The following is a 26,092-nucleotide window of genomic DNA, read 5'->3' on the forward strand; positions in this document are numbered from 1 at the left end:
AGTCTTCTTCTTCTTTGTCTTCTGCTCACTTTCGAGGTTCAATGCTCTGTTATAAGCTTCCGTGTATGACGACAGCAGCACAATTTTCATTTTCTTCCGCAAGTTTGGGCGTAGACCTTCCACGAACCACCTTTTCGAAAGTCCATCCGCCAGCTTATTTTCCATTTTGTTTATCAAATCTTTTAATTTCCTGGCGTAGACACAGACAGTTTCGTTCTTTCCTTGCTTAGTATTGAAGATCTCTGCTACAATTTCATTATCGTCACGCAGTAGTTGAAATTCGGCCAGAAACTCCTTTTTAATGTTATTCCAACTGTCCAGCTTCTGCGGATCTGTACTAGTAAACCAGTCAATTGCCATGCCCCGTAGGGTGGCCGAAAATTGTCTCATCCAGTCGTCTTCATCAGTTATCCCATTTGCCCTCCAGATCGTTTCACATGTTTTGTAATGTCGAATGGGATCGGTGGTACCATCGCCATTGAACTTCGGTAATTTCTCTTTTGGTCTTGCCATCATTACTAGATGTTGTGGGTTTTGTTGTGTACCTACGTTGTTTTGCACTCCCACGTTGTTTTGCACTCCCGCGCTATTCTGAATACCCGCACTGTTTTGTATCACACCTGCACTGTTTTGTACACCTGCGTTGTTCTGCACACTTGCGTTGTTCTGCACACCCGTGCTGTTTTGCACACATGCGTTGTTCCGCACACCTGTGTTGTTCTGCACACCCGCGTTGTTTCCAACACCCGCACTATTTTCGACACCCGCGTTGTTTCTGACACCCGCGTTGTTTTCAACACCCATGCTGTTTTCAATACTCGTGCTATTTTCGACAGTCGCCCTATTTGGTGAAGAAGGGTTTTTGTCAACCGAAGCTGTCTGTTATGGAAGTATATCTCGGACAAAGAGTTCACTCCACACTCGTGCTCCCTCGGCACTCCGAGCCGTGCGAGTCAATCCCCTTCCGTCTGGATTCTCTTCCCTCGATGTATGCAGGTTCAGAAACTCCTCCCTTGCTTCTTCCACCAAATAGAGCCATTGTCTAGTCTCTTCCAACAATTTTTCAGTGCTTTTGTGTCCATCAGTAACTTGCTGAAATCTCCATCTGCATTCAGCCTGTTGTGCCAAAATTAAATTTTCATGTGTGGCGCGTATGTCGTCCTTTTCTTTCAACTTATTCTTATTCTTGTTCAACTGATTCGGCATTTAGTCTTCATCCGTCTGTCTGTGCACCAGGTCCATCGGGCAATGGCACCAAATGTTTTACCGTATTGGGTAAAGAAATCAACGCACAGACAATAGATATGAATAGCAAAACTGCTTATTATTATTCGCATATGCCAAACAGTACATTATGCTTGATAAGATCTGATGAATACAATGCTTCTTGAAGGGGGTATAAATACTTTCCGAAGAACCTTCCCGAAGGGGTCCATCGGCCACATACATGTCGCTACATAACAAGAACCTTTCCGAAGGGACCCATCGGCTACATAATAAGAACCTTCTCGAAGGGACCCGTCCGCTGATATACAATTTCTACCGACGACATAGCTGGCCATGCATTGTTAGTAATCTAAATTAAGAATTCAGATTACAATACTCGGTGTAGAACCTGCGGTATTGTGAATTAATTGAAAAACCATTGAAATGCCACAATAGCTGACTTGCAAGCCAAAAGTGATCCATTCCATTTGAAAATAGAGTTTATACAAGTATGATGGATCCCAAGGGTCATCACTATCCCTTGGAAATGAAAATGAAGAGTCCACAAGATAATTAATTACAAAATAAATCCAAACAACTATTAAAAACTACAAAAATCTATATTAAAAATTACGTCTACTTGTAGAAGTCATAACTTTCTACTTGTAGCTCGAAACACAAACCGTCAGAATTTCTGGAAAGATCTTCTAAAGTTCTCCATTTTGTGTCTGAAGTCTTAAGCGTAGCGCTACAACTTCTTGGCCTTGCTGAAGCCTAGAAATGCCTCGGAGGCCTCCGAAAATGCAAAATACTAGAACATAGAAAATACTGAAAAAATAGATTTCAGTATTTTCTCAGTTTTGCTCATGCCAACATCTTTTGCATCTTCCTAGACTATGTTTTGATCAGTCAGACTAAGATTAATTTATAATATCCTTGCTGTTGGCCCCCTACATCATATAGAATTCATTGAAGATCTTCCCTTGTGATTAAACATCATATATGAATTCGAATGGTAGCTACAGAAACTTAAATGATTGTATGAACCAACATCAATAACCATGCTATCATAAATTCTGAAGCAAAGATCAGAATACTCAGATTCTCTAACACCAAGGAATTCACCAGCAAAGAAGCCATGAAATGGTGAAGAGGTGGAATGAATTTGCAAGAACACAGGAGAAATCAGATATGATTAAGTTAATTATTTAACAATAAATTTTGCAATCCTTAAGAATATCCTTTTCAAATCATTAATTGTGATAAGCTAGAACATATATGTTATTCATGAATTTGTTGGAAATCAATAGACAAAGCCAATTGCTCTGAGATCCGAACACCTAGGATTCACTAGCTGTATAGCCATAGAACGGGTGAAGAGGTGAGATGGAGTCTGCAATGACTCAGAAATAAAAATCAGATATGATACGTTAAATCTAGAATAATATCATTTAATAGCTCATGCATGATCTTGTTAATGTAACTTCTATTGTCAAGTCTAGTGGTGTGGTTAGATATCAGGATGCTCAGTAGATGACAGATAATCCAAGTCCAATTTCGGGTAGGGGGTGTCTTTTTTGTTAGAGATTGTGTGGGGAATAAGTTAAGGTCCAAGGTTGGGTGGTAAAGCCCCTGACAATGTTTCACCTCTTCCCAAGTTGTTGAATGTACAACAAACAACGATAAGCTATACATTCAATTTATTGTCGGAAATAGGTATTATCACTTTTATGATTTATATGCAAGAAGGTAAGATTAATTGAGTTATATCATCATTACAGTTATTTTACACTTAGATGCGAGAGATAGATTTATGGATTATCTTTCAATTATATGAATAATAAATATGAGCATATCTTCTAACTTATGATATTGCCACAGTTAAGCAATCGGAAGGAAAGAAATGATTCAGTGCTATCTGGAGCCCTATATGATACAGTGGTATTAGAAGCCCTAATTGATACAATGGTATGTGATGCCCTAATTTTACTTAGTGGTATTTAAGAATAATCATCATTTGATTTTGATATAGCGGTATTGGATGGTAGTTGTTATATGATTTTGTTATAGTGGTATTTGTGAACTAACCTGGGTGGTTGCAAAAGCATTCCTACAATGATTTCTGATTTCAAATTCCATGGTATGTAGATTTTAATTTCTATAGTAATTCATTGATAGTGTTTTAAGTTCTTAGTTAAGAATTTTTGATTAAATGATTTTAACCATCAATCTCTTTCATATGAACGAAGCTAATTTAACTATCTTCCTATGAAAATGAGGTAATAACTGTATTTCGTTGAGTATGTTAATTGTTAATTAAGACCTGGGAAAACTAGTTGTTACACTTAGAATATGTTTTGTTGCAACTAGATGTAATTGTCTCGATTCACACATAAAGTGACTAAGTGTATTTACTACATAGAAGATGTCTAGTCTAGTGTTGACCAAGTACATCAAGGACCCAATAATCTGCTGGTAGAAAGTAGGATCTACCAAGTCTGAGTTTGTTGCAGCTTCTTTTAACTTATGTAAGTTTGTTTCCATGGGAGTAGTCATGGGTTTACAATCCATCATTCCAAACCTTTTCAGAATGTCAATAGTGTACTTTCCTTGATTTAAAGTGATCCCATCATCCCGTTGCCATACTTTTAACCCAAGGAAATAGTGTAAAGGACCTAAATCCTTCATGTCAAATTCAGATGCAAGATCTTGTTTACATTTAGTAATGAAATGGTCTTCTCTTGTAATCAATAAGTCATCAACGTAAATAATGAGAATCAACATTTCACCATTAATTACCTTGAAGTAAAGATTCGGATTTATATCATTCTTATAGAATCCCAAGCCTAGAAGGTAATGATTTGTCCTCTCATATTAGGCATGAGGAGCCTATTTAAGACTATACACTGCTTTCTTCAATTTGCAAACATGAGAATCATTTCCATGTAATACAAACCCTTCGGTTTGCTTGTGGTACACTTCTATTATGTCATTAAGAAAAGCAGTCTTTACATCCATTTGGTGAATTTTCCATCCTTCCAATGCAGTAACAGAAATCACAATCCTGAAAGAGGTATATCAAGCAACTGAAGCAAATGTTTCCTCATAGTAAATTCTCTCCTTTTGAAGAAATCCTCTAACAACGAATCTTGCTTTATATTTTCCAATACTCCCATCTACAACATGTTATTTTTGAAGAGCCACTTAGAGGAAAGCACTGATTTATTCTTTGATCTAGGTACAGTGTCCCAAACATCATTCTTAATAATAGATTGATATTCTTTTGTCATAGCATCTTTCCAAATTTGGAGTTTGAAAACTTCTTCAATGCTAGACGACTCTGACTTGATGATTTCACTCATTTAAGGCAACATAGATGGAATATCTATGAGGCCTTTTGCTTTCTCTGAAGATTCCTTCAGGTGCTGCAAAACTCTTAACCTCTTGAATCATTTTCCTTGCCCATAGAGGTATTTTACAGATCATAGTAATGTTCATAGGCCCATCAGGAGGATCCATAGGCTCATTTGGATTAGCATCTTCCATTAGTTTATGGGTCTCCCTCTAAATCTTAGAAGTATGATCCTCTTCCATACTTTGAGGAGACTCTTGATCTTCAACGTCCATCTCATGAATGTCTTTGAATCTTTTGAATGCAACATCTTCTTCAAAGATTACATCCCTACTTAAATTAATTAAATTTTGTCTAGGAATATAAATTTTATAAATATTAGATGTTTCATTGTAGCCTACAAATATTCCCTTTTTGCGTAAGGGTTCTAGTTTATCTCTTTTCTTTGGGTATGTAAATGTAAACAAGACAACCAAAGATTCTCAAGAGGCCTATATCAGGTTTTATCCCTATAAATGCTTCTTCAAGAGTTTTGCCATCCACAAAGAGAGACATTTTTTTTGAATGTAGACAACAGTACTAGAGGCTTCAACCCAAAAAGAGGTATGAAAGTTTTGGTCATGCATCATGGCTTTGGCTACTTCGACAATTGTCTTGTCTTTTCTTTCTGCCACCTCATTTTGTTGAGGGTTATAAGTAATACTAAACTCCCTCTTAATCCCAACATTATTACAAAAAGTTTTGAAGTAATCATAGGTATGTTCTCCATTATCTGATCTTAAGGTTTTGATTCTTTTCCTAGAGAAATTTTCTACTTGAGCTTTGAATTCCTTAAACCTTGTAAGGACTTCATCAAAATCTTTACATTTCAAAAAATATATCCTAATTTTCCTAAAATAATCATCTACAAAAATAACTTAGTACAAAAAATCCTTCTAAACAGGTTACCATCATTGATCCACATAAATCTAAGCAAATAAGTTCCAATACATGTTTAGATCTACTTTCACTATTATGGAAGGTGCCTTTAGTGTTCTTTTCTAAGGCACATCCTTCGCAAGTTCCTTCATGTTCTTCTTTAGGTAAACCTCTCACCATTTTCTCTATTGAAGGTAAAGCACGAAAATGGAGATGCCCTAATCTTCTTTGCCAGATCTCACATGTATTTGAAGGTTCATGAATTAAGGCTCGAGAAGGAGAAGTGCAAAGTTTATATAAACATCCATGTCAAACTTCTACGGTGTGAGCTTTCTTGATATTTGAATTCTTGGGCCATGCTAGAACTTTACCATCCATGAAGGTAGATCGGCATCCTTCTTCAAGGGCTGATATAGAGACCAAGTTTCACTTAATTCTTTGTACAAATAATAAACCTATTAATTGAAGTGAAATCCCTGGTTTTATGTCTATAGTACAAGTTCCAATTCCTTTCACAGGATAGTTAGAATCATCTCCAATGGTGACTTCCTCATCTAAACTTTCCACTGAGTGATATAGTTACTCTCTAAATCCTGTGATATGACATAATGCCCCACTATCAATTATCAAGAGTTAAAGCTGGTTGACATTTGACAAGGCTGAATAAAATACAAGTTTTTCTGAGTTCATTTTGAAACTTGCCTTACTAACTTCTGCAAAGGAGGCTTGAGTCCTATCCGAACACTTGATTGCATAGTGACCATATTTATTACATCTGACGCGTTGTGAGTGTTTTCTTGAATGAGCATTTTCCATCTTTTTCTTTCTTCCTTTCGAAGTTTCCTCATTTACTTTTCTTGTGAGAATGAGAATTTAGAACTTGAATATATTCCTTTGCGGAGTTTTGACTAATCCCTCTTGTGACTAGTCTTGACTCTCCTTGAATGCAATCAATTTTTAGACAATCAAACATAGGAATTTTAGATCGAGCACTTATCCCTGGAAGAAAGCTTCCCAAGATGTTGGAAGTCCATTTAGAGCCAACAAGGTTAACTCATTGCTATCAATAGTGTAACCAATAGTGATAACTGATCTCTTAATTTTGTTATCCTCATGACCTAAGATGTGATGGATTCACCTTTGTTCATTTTCACGTGGTGGAGTTGTTTCTTTACCGGTTTGTGTTATTTATTTCATACATGCTCTATAATGTTGCAAGCATCTGATAGCTTGTATCTAATTTGGAGTATTGGAACTATGTGATCTTTCACTGCATCCACCAGCATCTTCATGGCTTTGCTATTGTTTTTCGCCCACTGAAGTTTCTCACTATCTTCATTAAGAACAGGTACTACCTTTTCCACAGATTCATTTAATTCATGATCTCTTAGGGCCAACATGATCCTAAATCTCTCTGATACAAATTTGCAGCCCTTCAAGTCGGTCCTCAAATCTAAAAGACCATTCACCATTTTGAAGAATATAGGGACATCTATAAAATTTAATGGTGATTAGATTGGTTGTGCTTATAAATTTGACTGGATCTTCCTTAGACTAACTCTAATACCATGTAAAGTTTTGACAGATTTATATTGATGATATTGATTTTATTTATGATGATTAAGTAGAGTTATTGTAATTTGTTTTACATCAAACTCTCCACAATTTGATAGCCTGCATATGATGACGACTTTGTTCCAAAAGAAGTATCTCATTACGATGAGTATCGCCTTGCACAGTAAAATATTATATATCAATCTGCAAGTACATGAATATCATTGATATATGATATTGATCTTCAACTAATATATATATATATATATATATATATATATATATATATATATATATATATATATATATATATATATATATCAATTTGCAAGTAATATATATATACCAATTTGTAAGTACTAACTGTTAATAAAGTGCTGTGTGTATTATCAACTTGTTTTTTAAAGATATGGCTGCAAATGAGGTGTGCAGTCTTACATAGAGGTATGACTCTGCATGAGACCAAATGGCCTAACATAGGTCCATTCCTCTACATTAGGCCACCATTGCATAAGAATGTTGATAATAATGTAACGATAACAATGGTATTGTTAATGTCTTCAACTTGTTGTGCATTGTATTATTTATATGTATTTGGAACAATATAATTATTAAATACATTTATTTAAAATATATATGAATAGTTAGTTAGGCAAGAGCCTACAACACAACAGTAACTTGTGAGACTCTCATCAAAGAGGTCTTGGGTTCGACTCTACTTAGCATATAATAATAATTAATCTCAACATATAATAATTAATCTAGGCTTCGGCCCATTACCTATCAAAAAATATATATATGAATAGCCAATAACATGAACATTATAGAATATTCATATATTTAGTAATGTTTATTATTACTAAATAATTATCAGTGATATTATTAATAATATTATATTAAGAGTGAAGCATGATCATAATATTATTATAAATAATCAAATCTTTCATTGATAATGGCTAGAGAGAAAATGATCGAGGCCAATAGTGTTGGAATCACCACTGCAGTTACACCAAAAGCTTGAGCTATCAATGAATGTCACAACAACCATAGACAAAGTCCATGGGAGGCAGTTAAGCACATGTCACAAATTCATCAGTATTTGATGAATGATACTTTCACCTAGAGGGGGCATAGGCACCAACCTCCCAACAATCCCCCCATCAGCATGACCTGAGGGATTTGAGTCCATAACCTAATGCTCAAATACCACTTGTTGGAATCACCATTGTCATTACACCAAAAGCTCGAGCTATTAATGAACGTTACAAAAGTTAGAAACCAGGATCCACAAGAGGCGGTTGCGCACATGTCACAAATTCATCAGTCAATGACGAACGGTACTTTCACTTAGAGGGGATAGATGCACCAACCTCCCAAGAGATAGACCACTTATACATTTGATCATATCAATCAGAGTAATCCGATCAAAGGTACATATCTTTAACAATGCAGATCATAGAGATTATGGCAAGTAAAAGTTTGTTACTAAGTACAAAGATAAAGAAATAATATACTTTGGACCAAGCTTCAACACTGGTCAGAGTATTTATCTTTGTAAGTGTGGAATCCAATTTGTGTTGCAATTTTTTTGAATGTATAACTACCATGACATTGTAAACCGAAAATGATGTCAACCTACCTCCAAACAAGCCACAAACATGCCAACTATTTTTCTAGCCTCCTCCAATCTACTCCTTATTTCTAAAGGCTAAACTAGAAGTCATTGCAAACTAAAATGTCACAAAAATAGGTAGGTTACACAAAGGCCATGTTTCCACATCCCTAACACATTCAAATTTGAACAACAAAGCATTAGTCACCACTTCAATAAAGGATACGCAACTCACAATTAGCACAAAAACAATGTCCAGACTGAAAATTTTCATGCCGCCACACTAGCTAAAGTCATCTTAATTAATGTCTATGCCACTTTCCAAAATCTAAACTTCACATCACCTCACTTTGCATCCGTTCTCCTTTAATCTTCATGAATTCCCATAGACCTGGTGGCTAGTTGAAAAGGAAGCCACAATTTGTCTCTTATGTAATTTGTTTTATAATTACTCTTCAAGTCAAGTCAAGCACCTCAGGATTTTGCTGAAGACAATAAAGCATGCCTCCTTGAGCACAAACTCATTGGCCATATTGGAAGATTAAACCATTCTCTTTTGCCTTTACCGATGGCAATTTTCTCTTATTAGAGCACTGGAATCCTATTGGGTGGATGTTTTGCAATCGACAGTTTTGTTAAAACCAATCGCAAAATAGGATGACCAGCCACAGTGTATGAGACCGAGTCTCTCCTACCTTAAAGGGAAGGTTTACCCTTCTCACTGCTCCTTGGATCAACTCAAGGTAAGCAAGATGTTGAGAGATTTGTAAGGGGTGTTACCAATATTCTTTCCTCTTAACTTTCAGGAAAAAATCCACTTACCCATGGAGCGAGTAATGGGAAAAATAAAATCTCTAACTACACTTCTATCTAGTAGCTGAAAATGGTGATACCGATAAACTAACAGCAACTCAAAGGCTGATTGAAAGCTTATCGGTTTGGCGCTAAGTCATGTTTGTCTAATCTATAAGAAAAACCTCTACCATTAGGGTGCAAAGACTTACAAAAGTAGAGAATTTCTAACTATATTTTGTGAGTTTGAGAGGGTAACACAAGCTACAATCAAAGCTTCTAGTCTATGTATTACCACAACTGCTCTTGGTCAAAGCTTCAGCTCTAATTGATTCTTAACTCACTATGCTCTATTATTGAACTCACAATAGTAGCATGAATCAAAGACAATACGCACAAACTGCAACCAAAGCTTCTAATTTTCTCTATCACAATTGCCTCCAATCAAAGCTTCAAATCCAATTGCTTCTTTTATTCACTTTTCTCCCAAATTCGTACTACACAATCAAAGTTATGCTTGCACAAGTTTGGCAGAGCTTTCTTGCATAAAACAAAAGATGACTCTTACAAAAAGGGGGCACTCCTTTATATAGGCAAAGGAGTTGAGAAAAAAATGGAGGAAAAAGTGGGAGCAACTCAACCAACTTTGACCTTTTCTAACTAAATGAGAGAAATTATTGGATTACATGTCATAAGGACATGTAAATCGAATTACATGTAATTACACAATTTCATGCAATACATTCTATCCAATCTACAAACATGAAAGAAGAAGAAGAAGAAGAAAGTTAAAACTATTTATTCTAAACAAATCAATCTTGTAGATTGTCGGCAAAGGCCTTGTAGATTGGGAGTTCTTGTATTTCGTGTCACTACATTGACCTTGATAATCATGGCGTTGTGTCTTTTGATAGCCTCTAACTCTCTTTGATGAATTATCCATTGTCATTTGAAATCTTGATGTGATCAAGATTTTTCTTGTTCAAGTTGTCGTGAATTCTCCTTTGTAGATCCGCACAAACTAGACTCTCTGACACTTTGAAAACCTTCTCGATGTTGTCTGGATGTAGAATTAGAATAAATCTCTCATCAGCATCTACAACTACTTTTTTTTTCTTTTTTTTAAGCAAAGTGCTTGGTGCATTCCCACACGAACTCAGGTTCTCAGACAACCATTAAGAAAATGAAGATCAAATGAATTACTAGTTCTTGAGAATCAAAGCATATTTTCTTGACGAGATATCTTTGTTCTTTGAAGATGTTCTAACAAATCTTGATGAGTGCGCCACAACATGAAGATGAAAACATCTTCCAATACTATTAGATTCATGAAAACCTCAGGATTTGAGTTACAATGACAAATCCATGAGGGGTGAGTATTTGAAGTATGGATTAGACACTTATGGAACACATATGATGGCTGGAAATGAACTGGAAAGCATACGTATTTCGATGGAAAGGGCCAAAATTGGACTCTCAATGGTAAAAGATGGGTTATCATTTAAATGACCAAGAATGCAAGCTAGGCACATGGGAATGCATGCAAATGATGATTTTTGACTTTTAAAGAGTGACCTTTAGCCAAAATCGGGTTCTCTAGATGCAATGATGTGAACATGCAATTAGATTCAGAGGATGGAAATGTGTATAAGTGGGAATGAAGAATGAGATTACATGTAAGTGCGAATGGAGGGTGACATTACATGTAATGGCATGTGGAGAATGAGTTGCAAAGTGCTATGGCATTTAATGATGGATGTGGAATGAAAAGATGCACTTAAATTATTGGGAAAGAACTTGCAACTTCTTTCAAAAGAAGAAAAATGAAAAAGCAAGCAAACAACCAATAAAAACAAGAACAGAGAAAACACATACCTTTAGTCTTTTAGTCAAACATGTCAACAAGCAAGTTGCTTTCAAGTGCAAATTCGAATTTGGAGTTTGGGGAAAATCCAAATGTGTGAAAATGAGATTTTTCATCATATTTAAAGGCAAAATGCACTTTATATGGCATATCTTTGAACAAGTGTGCAACATCAAGCTGAAATATTCAACAAAATAGCAAGATAAGCAAGAATTAATAAGCAAGTTTGAAAATGTCCACTTACTTGGAGATCAAAGAGCCAAATGTGGAGGATTGATAGGTTTGAAAATTTGAATCCACAAGCAACTAACTTGACTCTTTCAACTTTGCAAATGATGAATCTGAAATGAGCATTGAATATATGTTTTGCATATGGAATATCCAAAAACGTGCCCAACAATCACTTGAATGCAAGTCATTTTTGCTAAAAACTCCAAAGAAAACTCGTTTTTATCAAAAACGTGGTCTCAAAGGATCATTACATGAATCGTTTTTGCTCTTAGAATGCAAAAACGTGTTTACCAATAGAAAGATCATGCATAAAGATGCCAAAAAACCTCTCCTTCAGTAAAAAAATGTGCTTCAAAACTCTCAAATTCTGGGTGTTCTTGTAAAAACGTGATTCATAGAGAGCATGAAATGAAGCATTTTTGACATCTTAAGGAAAAAAACGTGTTCTTCAATAGAAAACACAAGGATCACAAGGCCAAAACGACTTGTATTGGAGGAAAAAAGTGATCAAAAAGTCCCAAATCTGGGCAAATTTCTCCAAAACGTAGCTTCAAAACCTCAAAATCTAGATTGTTTCTTGCATGAATTTCAATGCCTAATGCATGGGAATGCATAAATATGCAAAACGACCTCATGGATTTCAAGTCATTATATGGGCAGATCTAAGCATTTTTTATAGAAAACATGTTCTTGGAGGAAGCAAAAATGAAGTTTTTTTCCCTTGAATCTTCAAAAATGGGTTTTATCTTTGCCAATGCATGGAATAGATGCAAAACTCACTCTAGAGGGAACAATACATATTTTAAATATGATGGAATGGCTTCTTTAAGCAAAATGCACCCTAGGAGTGCAATGACATTTTAAAAACATGCATTCACCCTCAAGATGCAAAATGCATTCTAGGAGCAATGCATATTTTAAAAACTTGATATAATAACCTTTTTAGTGCAAAACGCACTCTTGGAGGATGATTGCATATTTTTAAAAAACCCAAATATGCAAGTCTCACTCTAGAAGTCCCATTGCATATTTTAAGCTACATGCATTTCCATGCCTTTAGTTCAAAAATGTGGTATCTAGAAGCATTTACATATTTACATGCAAATGAGTTGAAAGACATGTTTTGCACAACTTAAGTGATCAATTAAGCACATGTGTAATAGATTTTTGAGAAAATATCACTTAAATGGATCAAAAACAACATTTGCATAATAAAATTAACATTTTATGAGCAAACATCATTTCAAAAAGTTATATTTAGCTTATATGTTTTAAACAAAACATGAAGTTACTTCAAAAAAAAATCAAATATATAGTTAATGTAGTCACTTAAGTGAAAAATTAAAAAGCAACTCAAATTATAAATAAAACATAAAGTACTCTATAGTTACTTTAAGTGATAAATTTAAATGATAAAGTAACTTAAAAACATAACATAAAGTGATTTTAAGTTGTATTTTTCAAAAAGTGAATGTCAACATTAAAATATAACATGATATTTTAAATTATGCAATTGCATCTGGAGAGTCCACCTTTTGGGCACTAAAATGATCATATCTTTTGATTGCTAACTTCGATTAAGCCCTAAGATAGATCAAATTGAAGGGAAAACCGAAAGCAATGATTTGAGCAAAACCAAAAGATCAAAAGCTAACAAACACACACTCAAAAATGCGAAAAAGGATGTTCAAGGCTTCAAAAACCAAGCATAGGCTCAACAAATTGAAAAACTAAAAGACTTGACGAAAGCCTTCAGTAAAAGGATTCATTATGTCAATTGGAGTTGGTTGGTTGGTCAATGTTATCCAATTAAATAACGAACTAACTCAGAGAAATATGAAACTAAGTTGAAAAAGTTTCGTATAGTTACCTATATTTTGTGGTGACAAAATGCAAAACAACAAATACGAGATGGAACTTAAAGGCAAGTTTGGGTTTTGTCCTTATTTAATCTCCTTTGTTGATTTCTTAAGAAAAGTCACGACCACCATTCAAGAAAATCATTCGTGACACAAATTCCATGAGACAAACAATTTGGAATTTAAATAAACCCCAAAACTCTATCATTTTGGGATCTCTACAAACTTATAAAAACCTAAGTTGCCAGTTCAGATTCAAGTTAAGAGTCAAGTTTCAGATTCGGGTTCAAAATTCATTCAATTTTTTTAAAGGAGGGTTTGGGTTTGTTTTGAGTTCGTCGGTACGAAAAATATGTTTTTTTCTAAAATATGTGTGAGAATATAAGAAACATCAAATAAGTTTGTACACCACTATGCTAATAGTAAAGAAACATAGCAAAATACACCACCATATCTATGTTTCAGTTCAATAGGAAATTACTTGCATCATTTAGCCATACATACATACAACATGATACACTTTTCCTATTCACATGTATGGAACATATTTCCAGATCAAGGGATCAGTTTGAAATGAAAGGAATCATCAGAGGATAGGTGAAATTGTCTCGATTTTTATTTTGTATTTGTAAGAGGATTTCTAACCAAGCTAGATCAGAAGTTAAGATTCAAGTTATAAGCCCTAGATTCAAAGATATTGTAGCTTTTTAAAGAAATTAATCTATAATCATCAATTTGGATTTCACCTATTGGTAACATGGGTTTCCCATATAACAAAGTTTTCTTTTTTATTCACAAATGCACAGATGCCATATAAACCATCCTTTTGGCCTTTTTAGTGGTCACTTTTAAAGCTAGAAGGTCGAATAGATCGGATTAGGCAAAAAAAACACCTTTAAAAAATCAAAAAGAAATGTTTTGAGACCAAATTCAGCCCGGGTTCAGCTGTAAGGCAGCAAATTCTTCCAAATTCGCCTCAAATTCTGCCTTGGTTCCTTGAATAGAATTCACAGCCCTGTAGAGGAATTTGGGGCAAATTTGACAAGGACCAAACTTTGAGGATAGTTGGAGAGAATCTGGTAACTTAGATAAAAACTGATATAAATTCAAATCCATAACTTCAATCAAACCTCAAAATTTACCAACAAATCAATCTTATATGAAACCTACACTACTACTTTCTACACAATCTAAGACACTAGATGTACCTCGCCACATTAAGTAGGGAGGATCTTCCACCACTATGGCTAATCTTCTTCGAGAGGGATTTTGTCCTCTAGAGAGGTAAGATGAACCAAGTTCAATCTCAAGAAACCCTGAGCATTTTCACTAGACAGATATACATAGTTTGCATTGTGCCAAATGAACCACTACATTCCATTTGATACGTTTTCCCACCAAACAATCTAAAAGGAAAACTTAATGTTCACCCTTCTAATTAATACTCTATTTTAGCTCAAAAAAATTTGTAGTAAAATAATGATAATTTTGATATTCGCGGTTTGTATTTTATGCTAAGTTACCAATTCGTGCATCCAGGCCCTAGGTGCAAAAGCTGAAACGGATGGGTTCCAAATGCGTTCAGAAGCCCTGCGGAAGCTAACCGGAAGCCAGTTGCAAGCTTCCAAATGCGATTGAAAGCCAATACATCATAAGCAATCACTCAATGTAATCATTCAACTTGCGGAAGCTGACGGAAAGCCAGCCTCAGGCTTCCAGATGCATTTGGAAGCTAGAAATTGGCTTCCAAATGCATCCAGCAGCCTGCGGCTGGCTTTCAGCTAGCTTCCACTGGACTTCCGGACGCACCTGGGAGAATCTGCAGGCCCAGCGGCCAAAAGGCCCAAAAAACATAATACAAAACTCAAAAACAACTTAACTTGCCCATTATGCACATGTTTTAATTGTTTTTTAGGGGGTTTTTTTGCTATGAAACCCTAAAATGACCCTAAAAGTGAATGTTGAAGCATTCACAACTCACTTTGGAGCTTTGTTTGCAACTACAACCACTTCTCATTTGGTCTCTAGTTTGCATTGCCATTGTGAAGCAAGTTCAACATTTTCGAAGAGGATTGATCAAAGAGTGAGAGATAGCTTTCTCAAAGGAGTTTAAATCATTGAAGGTAAGTGATCAATCCCATTCTGGAGTATTTTGATGAATTTTTTCAAGTTAGTGAAGAAATTTTTCAAATTGTTTTTTTGAAAGATATATAGAAGCAAGTTTGGGTATTTATTTTAGTAGTTTTTTCTCACTTCTTTCCACTTGTATGCATGATGTTCATAGTTGTTAAGACCTAATTAAATTTAATTATTTTCTTATAGAATAGGTTGCAAAAAACTAGGCAAGAATGGATACTGGTGATAGTGCTAGTCAAAGTTCAGTGGGGGGCCGAGGAGGGCAAGGGACTGATAATTTCAAAACTGATATAGGTTCTCCTTTGTGGAGACATACAACACGGATATCACAAGTTGCAGGAGGTGGCTCATACTATTGGAAGTGCAATTATTGTCAAAGTAACAAAGGAAAACCTTGCAATTATTGGCAAAAATGGTACTGCAATTATAGTGCAGAAGTACTTTCATTTGTAAGAGAAAAAGAAGTTGTTGATGCATTGATCAATAGATCAAAAAAAAACTACTATCAAGGTCCATCCTCAAAGAAAACAAGATGCATGCACCCATTGAACCAATTGCATCCTCCCAACACCCATTCTTGCAAGTACATCTGCTAGGAGAGGATGAGGAAAAAGTGGGAATTTGAACTTGCAAAAGTGGCCCATTGCACACCCCATTTAAAATGGAGGCAAGAGACTATGTTGATGAAGCTATTGCATGTTGCCTCTATGCGAATGGGCTTCCTTTCAACTTGGTGAAATCACCATATTGGAAGGAAATGGTGGCAGCAATCAAAGAATCACTATCTGACTACACAAGCTTGGGGTATGAAAAGGTGTACGACTCTATTGCAACAAGAGAAGACACATATAGAGAAAGACCTTCAACCAATCAAAAAAATTTGGAAAACATCGGGTATAACTATTGTATCAGATGGTTGGAAGGATACAAGAAACCGACCATTGATTAATGTGATTGCAGTTCCCCCAAAGGGACAATGTTTTTGAAGCCTGTTGATTGTGAGGGGCAAGTGAAGGATTCCGAATTCATTTCTAGAATTCTCATCGAGGCCATCAAGATGGTGGGTAGTGAGAATGTGGTACAAGTGATCACAGACAATGCTACAAATTGCAAGGGTGGGATGCTTTAGTTGAGAGTTGGTATGACCATATTTTTTGGACCCCATGCACTGTTCACTCCCTTAACTTGATCATGCAGAAGATTGGCACTCAAATGGATTGGGTGAAGAAAATATACCAAGAGAGGGGCACATACAAATGTTTGTGACAAACCACCACATATCACAATCCATTTTTAGAACATACTCGAAATTGGAGTTGCTGAAGGTAAATTGATTTTTTTAAATTACTAAGTTTCATGGATTTATAATTTAGTTAAAATGTAAAATTTATAATTTTATTGTCCATTGACATATTGTTAACTTGTTTAGGTTGCTGAGACCTGTTTTGCATCTCATACTATTGTTATAAGACGAATCCTCAAGGTAAAAGATGCATTGGGCCAAATGGTCATTAGTAGTCAATGGAGCATATGAAAGGCCTCAAATTCAGAAAGAGCACAAAGGATCATGGATTTGATTTTGAATGAGAGTTTGTGGGCTCGTGTGGCATGTATTGGATTTCACCAAGCCCATCATGACTATGCATTGTTTTGCTGAGATAGATACACCTTGCTTGGGGGATGTGTATGATGGCATGAACACCATGGTTGATAAGGTAAAACATTCTATGCAAGCTCATGAGAGTGACCCCACACACAAAGTGAAGCCTTATGCAAACAAGTGCAAGCAATTATCCACCATCGTTGGAATAAGATGACTACCCCATTGCACCTCCTTGCATATGCCTTATCTCTTAGGTACTACAGTGAGGAGGTACGTGGTATGTTGGGTAGAGTTGCACCATTTGCAGATGAGGAGGTTGTTAAGGGGTGCCACAAAGCTCTTACAAGACTCTTCCCACTGGAAGAAATGCATGAAAAAGTGAGGGTAGAATTTGGAGTGTTTGCTTTGGGGTTAAAGCATTCTCCATTTGCACTAAAGGACAAAAATAGAATGGAAGCTATCACATGGTGGTACATGTATGGTCAACCTTTCAAGCATCTTCAGACTCTTGTAATCAAGGTCCTATCACAACTAAGTTTTCAATTTTGTTTTGTTCTAAACTTTTATGTTTACACTTGCATTCTAGAATATAGTGTTTCACACATTCTTTAAAATTGATTTGTTTCTCATTTGTATGTTTTGTGACAACTATCTAGGTTGCTAGTTCTTCTGCTGCTGAAAGGAATTGGAGCACATATTCCTTTATCCATTCAAAGAAGCGCGACTGGTTGGGCTCCAAGGAAGCTGAGGACTTGATCTTTGTCCACACCAACTTGTGTCTTTTGTCATGTAAGAATGATCATTACAAGGAAGGGGAAACAAAGCTTTGTAAGGTAGCCCCTTAGTGTCATCGATAGTCAATGGGACATATGGAAGGCCTCAAATTCAGAAAGAGCACAAAGGGTCATGGATTTGATCTTGAATGAGAGTTGGTCTGCTCGTGTGGCTCCGTTTTGTTGATATAGATACACCTTGCTTGGGGGATGTGTATGATGGCATGGACACAATGGTTGAGAAGGTAAAACATTCTATACAAGCACATGAGACTGACCCCACACAAAGTGAAGCCTTATGCAAACAAGTGCAAGCAATTATCCACCATCGCTGGAATAAGATGACTACCCCATTGCATCTCCTTGCATATGCCTTATCTCTTAGGTACTATAGTGAGAAGGTGCGTGGTATGTCAGGTAGAGTTGCACCATTTGCAGATGAGGAGGTTGTTAAGGGGTACCACAAAGCTCTTACAAGACTCTTCCCACTGGAAGAAATGCATGAAAAAGTGAGGGTAGAATTTGGATTGTTTGCTTCAGGGTTAAAGCATTCTCCATTTGCACTAAAGGACAAAAATAGAATGGGAGCTATCACATGGTGGTACATGTATGGTCAACCTTTCAAGCAGCTTCAACCTCTTGCAATCAAGGTCCTATCACAAGTAAGATTTTAATTTTGTTTTGTTTTAAACTTTTATGTTTACACTTGCATTCTAGAATTTAGTGTTCCACACATTCTTTAAAATTAATTTATTTTTCATTTGTATGTTTTGTAACAACTATCTAGGTTGCTAGTTCTTCTGCTGCTGAAAGGAATTGGAGTACATACTCCTTTATCCATTCAATGAAGTGCGACTGGTTGGGCTCCAAAAAAGCTAAGGACTTGGTCTTTGTCCACACCAACTTGCGTCTTTTGTCACGTAAGAATGATCATTACAAGGAACAGGCAACAAAGCTTTGGGATGTAGCCCCTAAGTGTCATCGGTAGTCAATGGGGCATATGGAAGGTCTCAAATTCAGAAAGAGCACAAAGGGTCAAGGATTTGATCTTGAATAAGAGTTGGTGGGCTCATGTTGACTATACTCCATTTTTCTAATATAGATACACCTTGCTTGGGGGATGTGTATTACGGCACGGACACCATGGTTGAGAAGGTAAAACATTATATACAAGCACATGAGACTGACCCCACACAAAGTGAAGCCTTATGTAAACAAGTGCAAGCAATTATCCACCATCGCTGGAATAAGATGACTACCCCATTGCACCTCCTTGCATATGCCTTATCTGCTAGGTACTATAGTGAGGAGGTACGTGGCATGCCGAGTAGAGTTGCACCATTTGCGGATGAGGAGGTTGCTGAGGGGTGCCACAAAGCTCTTACAAGACTCTTCCCACTAGAAGAAATGCATGAAACAAGTGAGGGTAGAATTTGGGTTGTTTGCTTCAGGGTTAAAGCATTCTCCATTTGCACTAAAGGACCAAAATAGAATGGGAGCTATCACATGGTGGTACATGTATTGTCAACTTTTCAAGCATCTTCAACCTTTTGCAATCAAGGTCCTATCACAAGTAAGTTTTTAATTTTGTATTGTTTTAAAAAAATTATGATTGCACTTGCATTCTAGAATTTAGTGTTTCACACATTCTTTAGAATTAATTTTCTTTTCATTTGTATGTTTTGTGACAACTATCTAGGTTTCTACTTCTGCTGTTGAAAGGAGTTAGAGTACATATTTCTTTATCCATTCAGTGAAGTGCAACTAGTTTGGCTCCAAGAAAGCTGAGGACTTGGTCTTTGTCCATGTGAACTTGCGTCTTTTTTCACGGAAGAATGATCATTACAAGGAAGGGGCAACAAAGCTTTGGGATGTAGCCCCTAAGTGTCATTGGTAGTCAATGGGGCATATGGAAGGCCTCAAATTCAGAATGAGCACAAAGGGTCATGGATTTGATCTTGAATGAGAGTTGGTGGGCTCGTGTGGCATATGTATTGGATTTCACCAAGCCCATCATGACTATGCTCCATTTTGCTGATACAAATACACCTTGCTTGTGGGATGTGTATGATGGCATAGACACCATGATTAAGAAGGTATAACATTCTATACAAGCACATTAGAGTCACCCCACACAAAGTGAAGCCTTATGTAAACAAGTGTAAGCAATTATCCACCATCGCTGGAATAAGATGACTACCCATTACACCTCCATGCATATGCCTTATCTCCTAGGTACTATAGTGAGGAGGTACATGATATGCCAGGTAGAGTTGCACCATTTGCAAATGAGGAGGTTGCTCAGGGGTGCCACAAAGCTCTTACAAGATGCTTCCCACTAGAAGAAATGCATGCAAAAGTAAGGGTAGAATTTGGATTGTTTGCTTCAAGATAGAAGCATTCTCCATTTGCACTAAAGGACCAAGATAGAATGGGAGCTATCACATGGTGGTACATGTATGGTCAACCTTTCAAGCATCTTCAACTTCTTGCAATCAAGGTCCTATCACAACTAAGTTTTTTATTTTGTTTTGTTTTAAACTTTTATGTTTACACTCGCATTCTAGAATTTAGTGTTTCACACATTCTTTAGAATTGATTTGCTTTTCATTTGTATGTTTTGTGACAACTATCTAGGTTGCTAGTTCTTCTGTTGCTGAAAGGAATTGGAGTACATACTCCTTTATCCATTCAGTGAAGCGCAACCGGTTGGGTTCCAAAAAAACTGAGGACTTGGTCTTTGTCGACACCAACTTGCATCTTTTGACACGTAAGAATGATCATTACAAGGGAGGGGCAACAAAGCTTTAAGATGTAGCCCCTAAGTGTGCGGATTTGGATGCAACACTTCATTATCTTACTACAATTGGATATGGTGATGATGATAGCGTGGCACATGGTACATCTAGCATAAGTGGAACCATGTTTGGTTAAAATGATCTTTTAGTAGTTGGAGATGATGATGAGAATGTGGAGTTTCTTGTGAATCCCTATGATTTAGACTCTGATGCATATTAGTTGATTGAATCTTCAATCATTAACTAAGTTTTTATTTTTTTGGAATCTTGAACATGACCTATTTGAACTTATTGTCTAAGACTAAACTCTAATGTTGGACAAGCACATATTGATATATCATATGAATTTTGATAAAGAGTTGAGTGTCATAGTCATATTATCAAATGATTTGTTTTTGTATATTTCTTGCATTTCCTTGCATATATTATATATATAATTATATATTTTTTAAACTATATTTATATATAAGTTTCCTCCCGCATCTGCATCCAAAAAAAAAATTCCCCGCATCCGATATCCACTTTCGGAATCCACTTGAGAATCTGCATCCGAATCGGTAACTTAGATTTTATGCATCAATGATTTTTTTTAAAATCATCCTCTTTCCAACAAACTATGACATAAAGGTGTATTTAAATAATATTAAGAAACCTTAGTAAAATCATCAACTTTAACTCATCAATACACCTAATTTACCCAAAACTGTCAAAAAGCATTCAAATCAAATTGTACTGTACTGGGATGATATTAATGATGAATGAATAGATGCTCTCTCTCCACGAATCTTAAAGATCACACCAAAGCCAGAAGTCACTTCAGAAAATGGGATGAGCGTACTCATGACTAACTGAGGACATAGACAACATCAAATAAGCCCTCTACAATGGCTAACACTCAACAAGAAGGTCAGAGCCAACTGCATAGACGCTCTCTCCACAAATCTTAAAGATCACACCAAAGCCAGAAGTCACTTCAGAAAATGGGATGAGTGTACTCATGACTAACTGAGGTGGACAACATCAAATAAGCCCTCTACAATGGCTAACACTCAACAAGAAGGTCAGAGCCAACTTCAATGCTAGATAACCCATAAGGGGGACATTACAAAGCTATGCTACTGTTGACAATTATGTTTAGTCCACTCCTCAGACTTTGGCTAGTGGAAAATAGGCCAATTGTATGCAAACTGTAAGGCAACTGTACCTTTACACTCTCATCTCGTTGTCAACAAGGATAGTAATTTTTCTTATCTTTTTAACTGATAAATTTGACAGAACAAATAGAAGTAAAAGAAGATAAATGAAACCTAAAACTGATTATTGAACTACAATTTATGATTAAAATAGAATTTACTGCAAACAAGATAATTCTTGTAAAAAATTGGCTCACTTAGATAGCTGAGAATAAATAACTTCGGGCATGCATGTAGAATATGTATAAGGCACATCAGTGATGCAAAGCGGAACAATGATTGGTAAAATCCATCCGTGCAACTACTACAACGTTAGTGTTAAACTAGCTAAATCCTTAGTCACTCACAAACAATGATTATACTATGGAAAAGTAAATTTTCAAACTACAAAAACACTTGCTAACCTCTACAAAATATAATTTATAGACCAAAGCATAATAAACACATTTTTTTGGATACACTTGGCAAGCACTTATTGTGGCTCCAAACAATCCTAACATTGCCATGAGTTCAACTCGATCAACATTTTTCACAAAAAATTCCTGCACAAAAAAAAGCATTCAGTCTCAAATTTTAACAACAAATTTCACATTGAAAAATTTATATAATTTTAGTACATGCTGACATTAGACTATTAACAGATAAATATTTGTGTGCAATCAAAATTTAAATACCAAGAAGATTTTCAGCATGGTATGAATTAGTTTTGGCTGCAGAAAAGATCTGTAATATGAAGCATATGTAGCTAAAATAATCATTACATTGAGAACCCCTGCAGCTACTATAAGTACAATTTAAAGAAATCAGTAACCTGGTCGGATCAAATAATGATCTGACACTAATCTTCGATAGACAAGGAACTGGCATGGCTTTTGAGAGTCTATCCGTATCAAAGAACTTTCATCATTATTAGAATCCTATGCAGACTCAGTGGAAGAGAATAGTAGGCAAAGGCAAGGGCTTGAACATTATGTCAAGAATGCACAAAAGGATGTTTGCAAATGTCCAAGTATCCTCTAGTATAAGTATCCTAGAGGATGTATTGCTCATGGGACTACAATACCTATCAGTGTTTTAACTAGTCTTGCCCAATCCCCACATGCACAATTCTAAATCTACATGTATTCTGATTTTCCATGTAATAGTAAGCAAAGTTCTGCTTGCAATTTCTACTGTTGCACTTTTAAATCCTTCCAACCAGTATATTCAAAAGCAATGGGTTTCATTGTTATTTTGCATTGTATATTCAAAGTTTTCCATAGCTCAAGGGCATTGCTTCTTGTATGAAGCATCGAATATCCAATAACAAAAATGCACAAAGGACTTTTACAAGAGTCCAATTGTTATATGTAGCCTTAAGGATGTCTTATCCATGACACCACAATCTATTTGGGGCTTTACTGTTCTATTCAAACTCCAACACACACAATCCTGAATCTACAATTATTCTAATTTTCCATGTAATATAAAACAAATTCATAATTGCAGTCTCTGGCGTTCATTTTTTACCACCCAACATACTGAAAAAAAAATTCATTCCAAAATTTAGAATTTCCATACCTCACTGACATTGCTTATTGCATAAAGCATGGAACCTCCAATAACAAGCATGTCCCCAAGAACAGGTCGGCTGCCTCCTACAAGGCAATAAATTGAATCCAATTTACTATAATATGATAAAATTAAACAAATTCTTTGGATGTGTTAGTTATGTCAGTTTAGATTTCAATGATTGAAAGATTAAAAATATTCTTTCTTATTGACACATGGTATTTAAAACCAGTATCAAACTTTTAAGGCTAACATGGTACAATATTATATGTATTTATATAAAAACAGGGATAGTAGATGAATGTTGCATGAATGGTGATGGGTTGTCAAGAGATCATTCCTTTTAATCTTACCTGGGGCTTGCAAGATGGAATATGCTAATGAGACGTGACAAAACTGGAATAACAATAATATGGAGTACATTAATAGAACTTGATTTCAATATTACAACAACCCAGTAAATTTAGAGTTCCATAATCTTTGTCTTAAAACAATTAGAGTGGAGAATTGATCAAATAAATTGTAAATTAAATAGTTAAAAAAATTAAAATTGTGATTATGAGGCTAATCAAGGACAATACACTCCTAGAGGAAGATCTCAGAAAATGTTGTACTGAATTCTCCTCCAGTGGTTTTAGAGGTCAACCTTGGCTATTGAACTAAATTCAATTGTCATTTCACTATCTTAGCAGTGCATGGTACCAACCAAAGATTTAAACTACTTCCTCAAGTAGACCATTCAAGCAATACCTCGACTGCTACCACTGATCTGTAATTTGCTAAAGCTATATAATAGTGTATATTTGCACAAGAGTATATTTATAATGCTAATACACTAGAGTAAAATGTGTTATTCCCATAGGAAACTTGTGTATTCTGTCACAACTAAACATAGCCATTTATCTATCCAAGAGTGTTTTGGAACTCTTGACTCCTTTGCCTCTTGTTGTTTATTTTCAGACCCCTGTAGATACATAAATTTGAACACCTAGGAAAATCAATGTGCCTATGTAAAGGGTGAGAAAAAGATGTGTGTAGTACAATAAAAGGTGGCAAGTAGAGAAATGTCAGAAGTGCAATGCGTTGGTTCTTGACTCAACTTGTGAAGCTTCCTCACTAGCAATTTTTTTTTTTTCTCTTTAAGACCAATGTTTTATTTTATGTATTTTTCTCCTTCATCAATGCTACACCAAGTTAATTTCAAATTCATAATTTTTTCTTCCAATGCCTTTCCCAAAATTCTTTACCATGTCCAGTTTTCATGAATAGTTTTCCTCCTTCCTCTCTGATCATTTGGCTGGCATCCAATAGAAGATAGGATCCCCTTGTATGATCCAAGGTAAATTCATTATATCCCTCCTCCATATAGCTATCTACCAAGACCACATAGCCATCTGCATGCCTATTTGTTTCATAGAATTTCAGAAATTATTTCAATTTTATCAAACCTGTGTTACCCAGGGGCACGTTTTCGGCAAAATGTGACCTGTTCTAGGACGTCTTGGAAACTTGTAAACTTCTAGAAACCTTTCCCTTGGCTGTCCCATAAAATTAATGTTTCAGTTTTGATAATTTGTTTGGTTTACACTCTCATGTGAACTCTAAGGTTAAATTATTTAACACAAACATTATATTGTAAGGTTCTATAATTTATATAAGAATGCTTTATTCATGTTTTTATATCAATATCTAATATTTCCCTATATATTTATATTTTTGTTATTTTTATATAGCAGTTCCCACTGCCATCCCCTGCTTTGAGAAATAAAACTTCATCCCAAAAACCCATTTCCCAATCCCTCTGTCCCTTGTCCCGGAAACCTGGGGTAACATAGTATCAAACCTGATACCAGCTTCTAATATAGCAGATTTTCCCCCATAGGAAGTATCTCACATATACACCTTATCCAAGATCTCCTCTCAAACAAGGATTTCACAATTCTCAAGGTCATTGGCATCCATCTTTTTGAGCTATTACTTGGTTGCAATTGATCCAAACAAGACCAGCATCTCCAGAGTTTTCAATGCTTTCCACCTCTACCACTTTCCCTTTCCAACAATCAATCTAGGCATGCACCATCAAATCAAAGGTAAAAGTAACCATTCACAAAAAATTTCTCTACCTCTTGTAATTGCTCATGATCAAGATTATTCTTAGTATTCTTCTTCTATAGGAAGTTTCTGCTAGAGATATAGAAAAATAAACGTTAGGCTCTCAGTTGTTTTTATTATTACTCTATTCTCATTCCCAGCATACTAAATATCCTCACTTCCTGATTTCAGTAACCTCTTCAATCTTAATGTTGGTGAATTTGCTTCAACTAAAAATTATAACTTTTTATATTTGTTTTATTTATTCAACTTATCTAATCATAACCATCATCTATGTAATGTCCCCTTTTTGGGACATTAGAAATATTGAAGTCTTATTATATATAATGTTAAAATTGACTAGGATCAGCGTAGATTCAATTTATAAAAAGGTCAATTTAATGTTATAAAGAGGGCGAAAGGTCAAGGAGGAATAAGACGAAGCCAAAGGGAAGTTGAAGACTCTGAGTTTGTGCATTAAAAAGGGAAAGAGGCTCATTCTAAGGGATGCTTGGATTTATTATTCCAGATTTTAGTTCTCTCTTGCGAGAGTATTTGG

General features: G+C 35.6%; 1 protein-coding gene across 2 annotated transcripts in view; it reads right to left on the bottom strand.

Moving 5' to 3' along the window:
- LOC149562256 (uncharacterized) overlaps window positions 1-26,092 on the bottom strand; it is a 158,700-nt gene that overhangs the window by 38,732 nt on the left and 93,876 nt on the right. For both annotated transcript variants that reach the window (XM_089825790.1, XM_089825789.1), the window contains 2 exons: window positions 23,452-23,528; window positions 22,351-22,433 (listed from right to left, as the gene is read on the bottom strand). In XM_089825790.1, the coding sequence (XP_089681916.1) occupies window positions 22,351-22,433; window positions 23,452-23,528 (160 nt within the window). The remainder of the gene's footprint in view (window positions 1-22,350; window positions 22,434-23,451; window positions 23,529-26,092) is intronic.

The sequence above is a fragment of the Cupressus sempervirens genome, chromosome 4 (genome assembly GCF_028749045.1).
Source record: "Cupressus sempervirens isolate cs-2001-9-10 chromosome 4, ASM2874904v1, whole genome shotgun sequence".
In the NCBI taxonomy this organism is placed as follows: domain Eukaryota; kingdom Viridiplantae; phylum Streptophyta; class Pinopsida; order Cupressales; family Cupressaceae; genus Cupressus; species Cupressus sempervirens.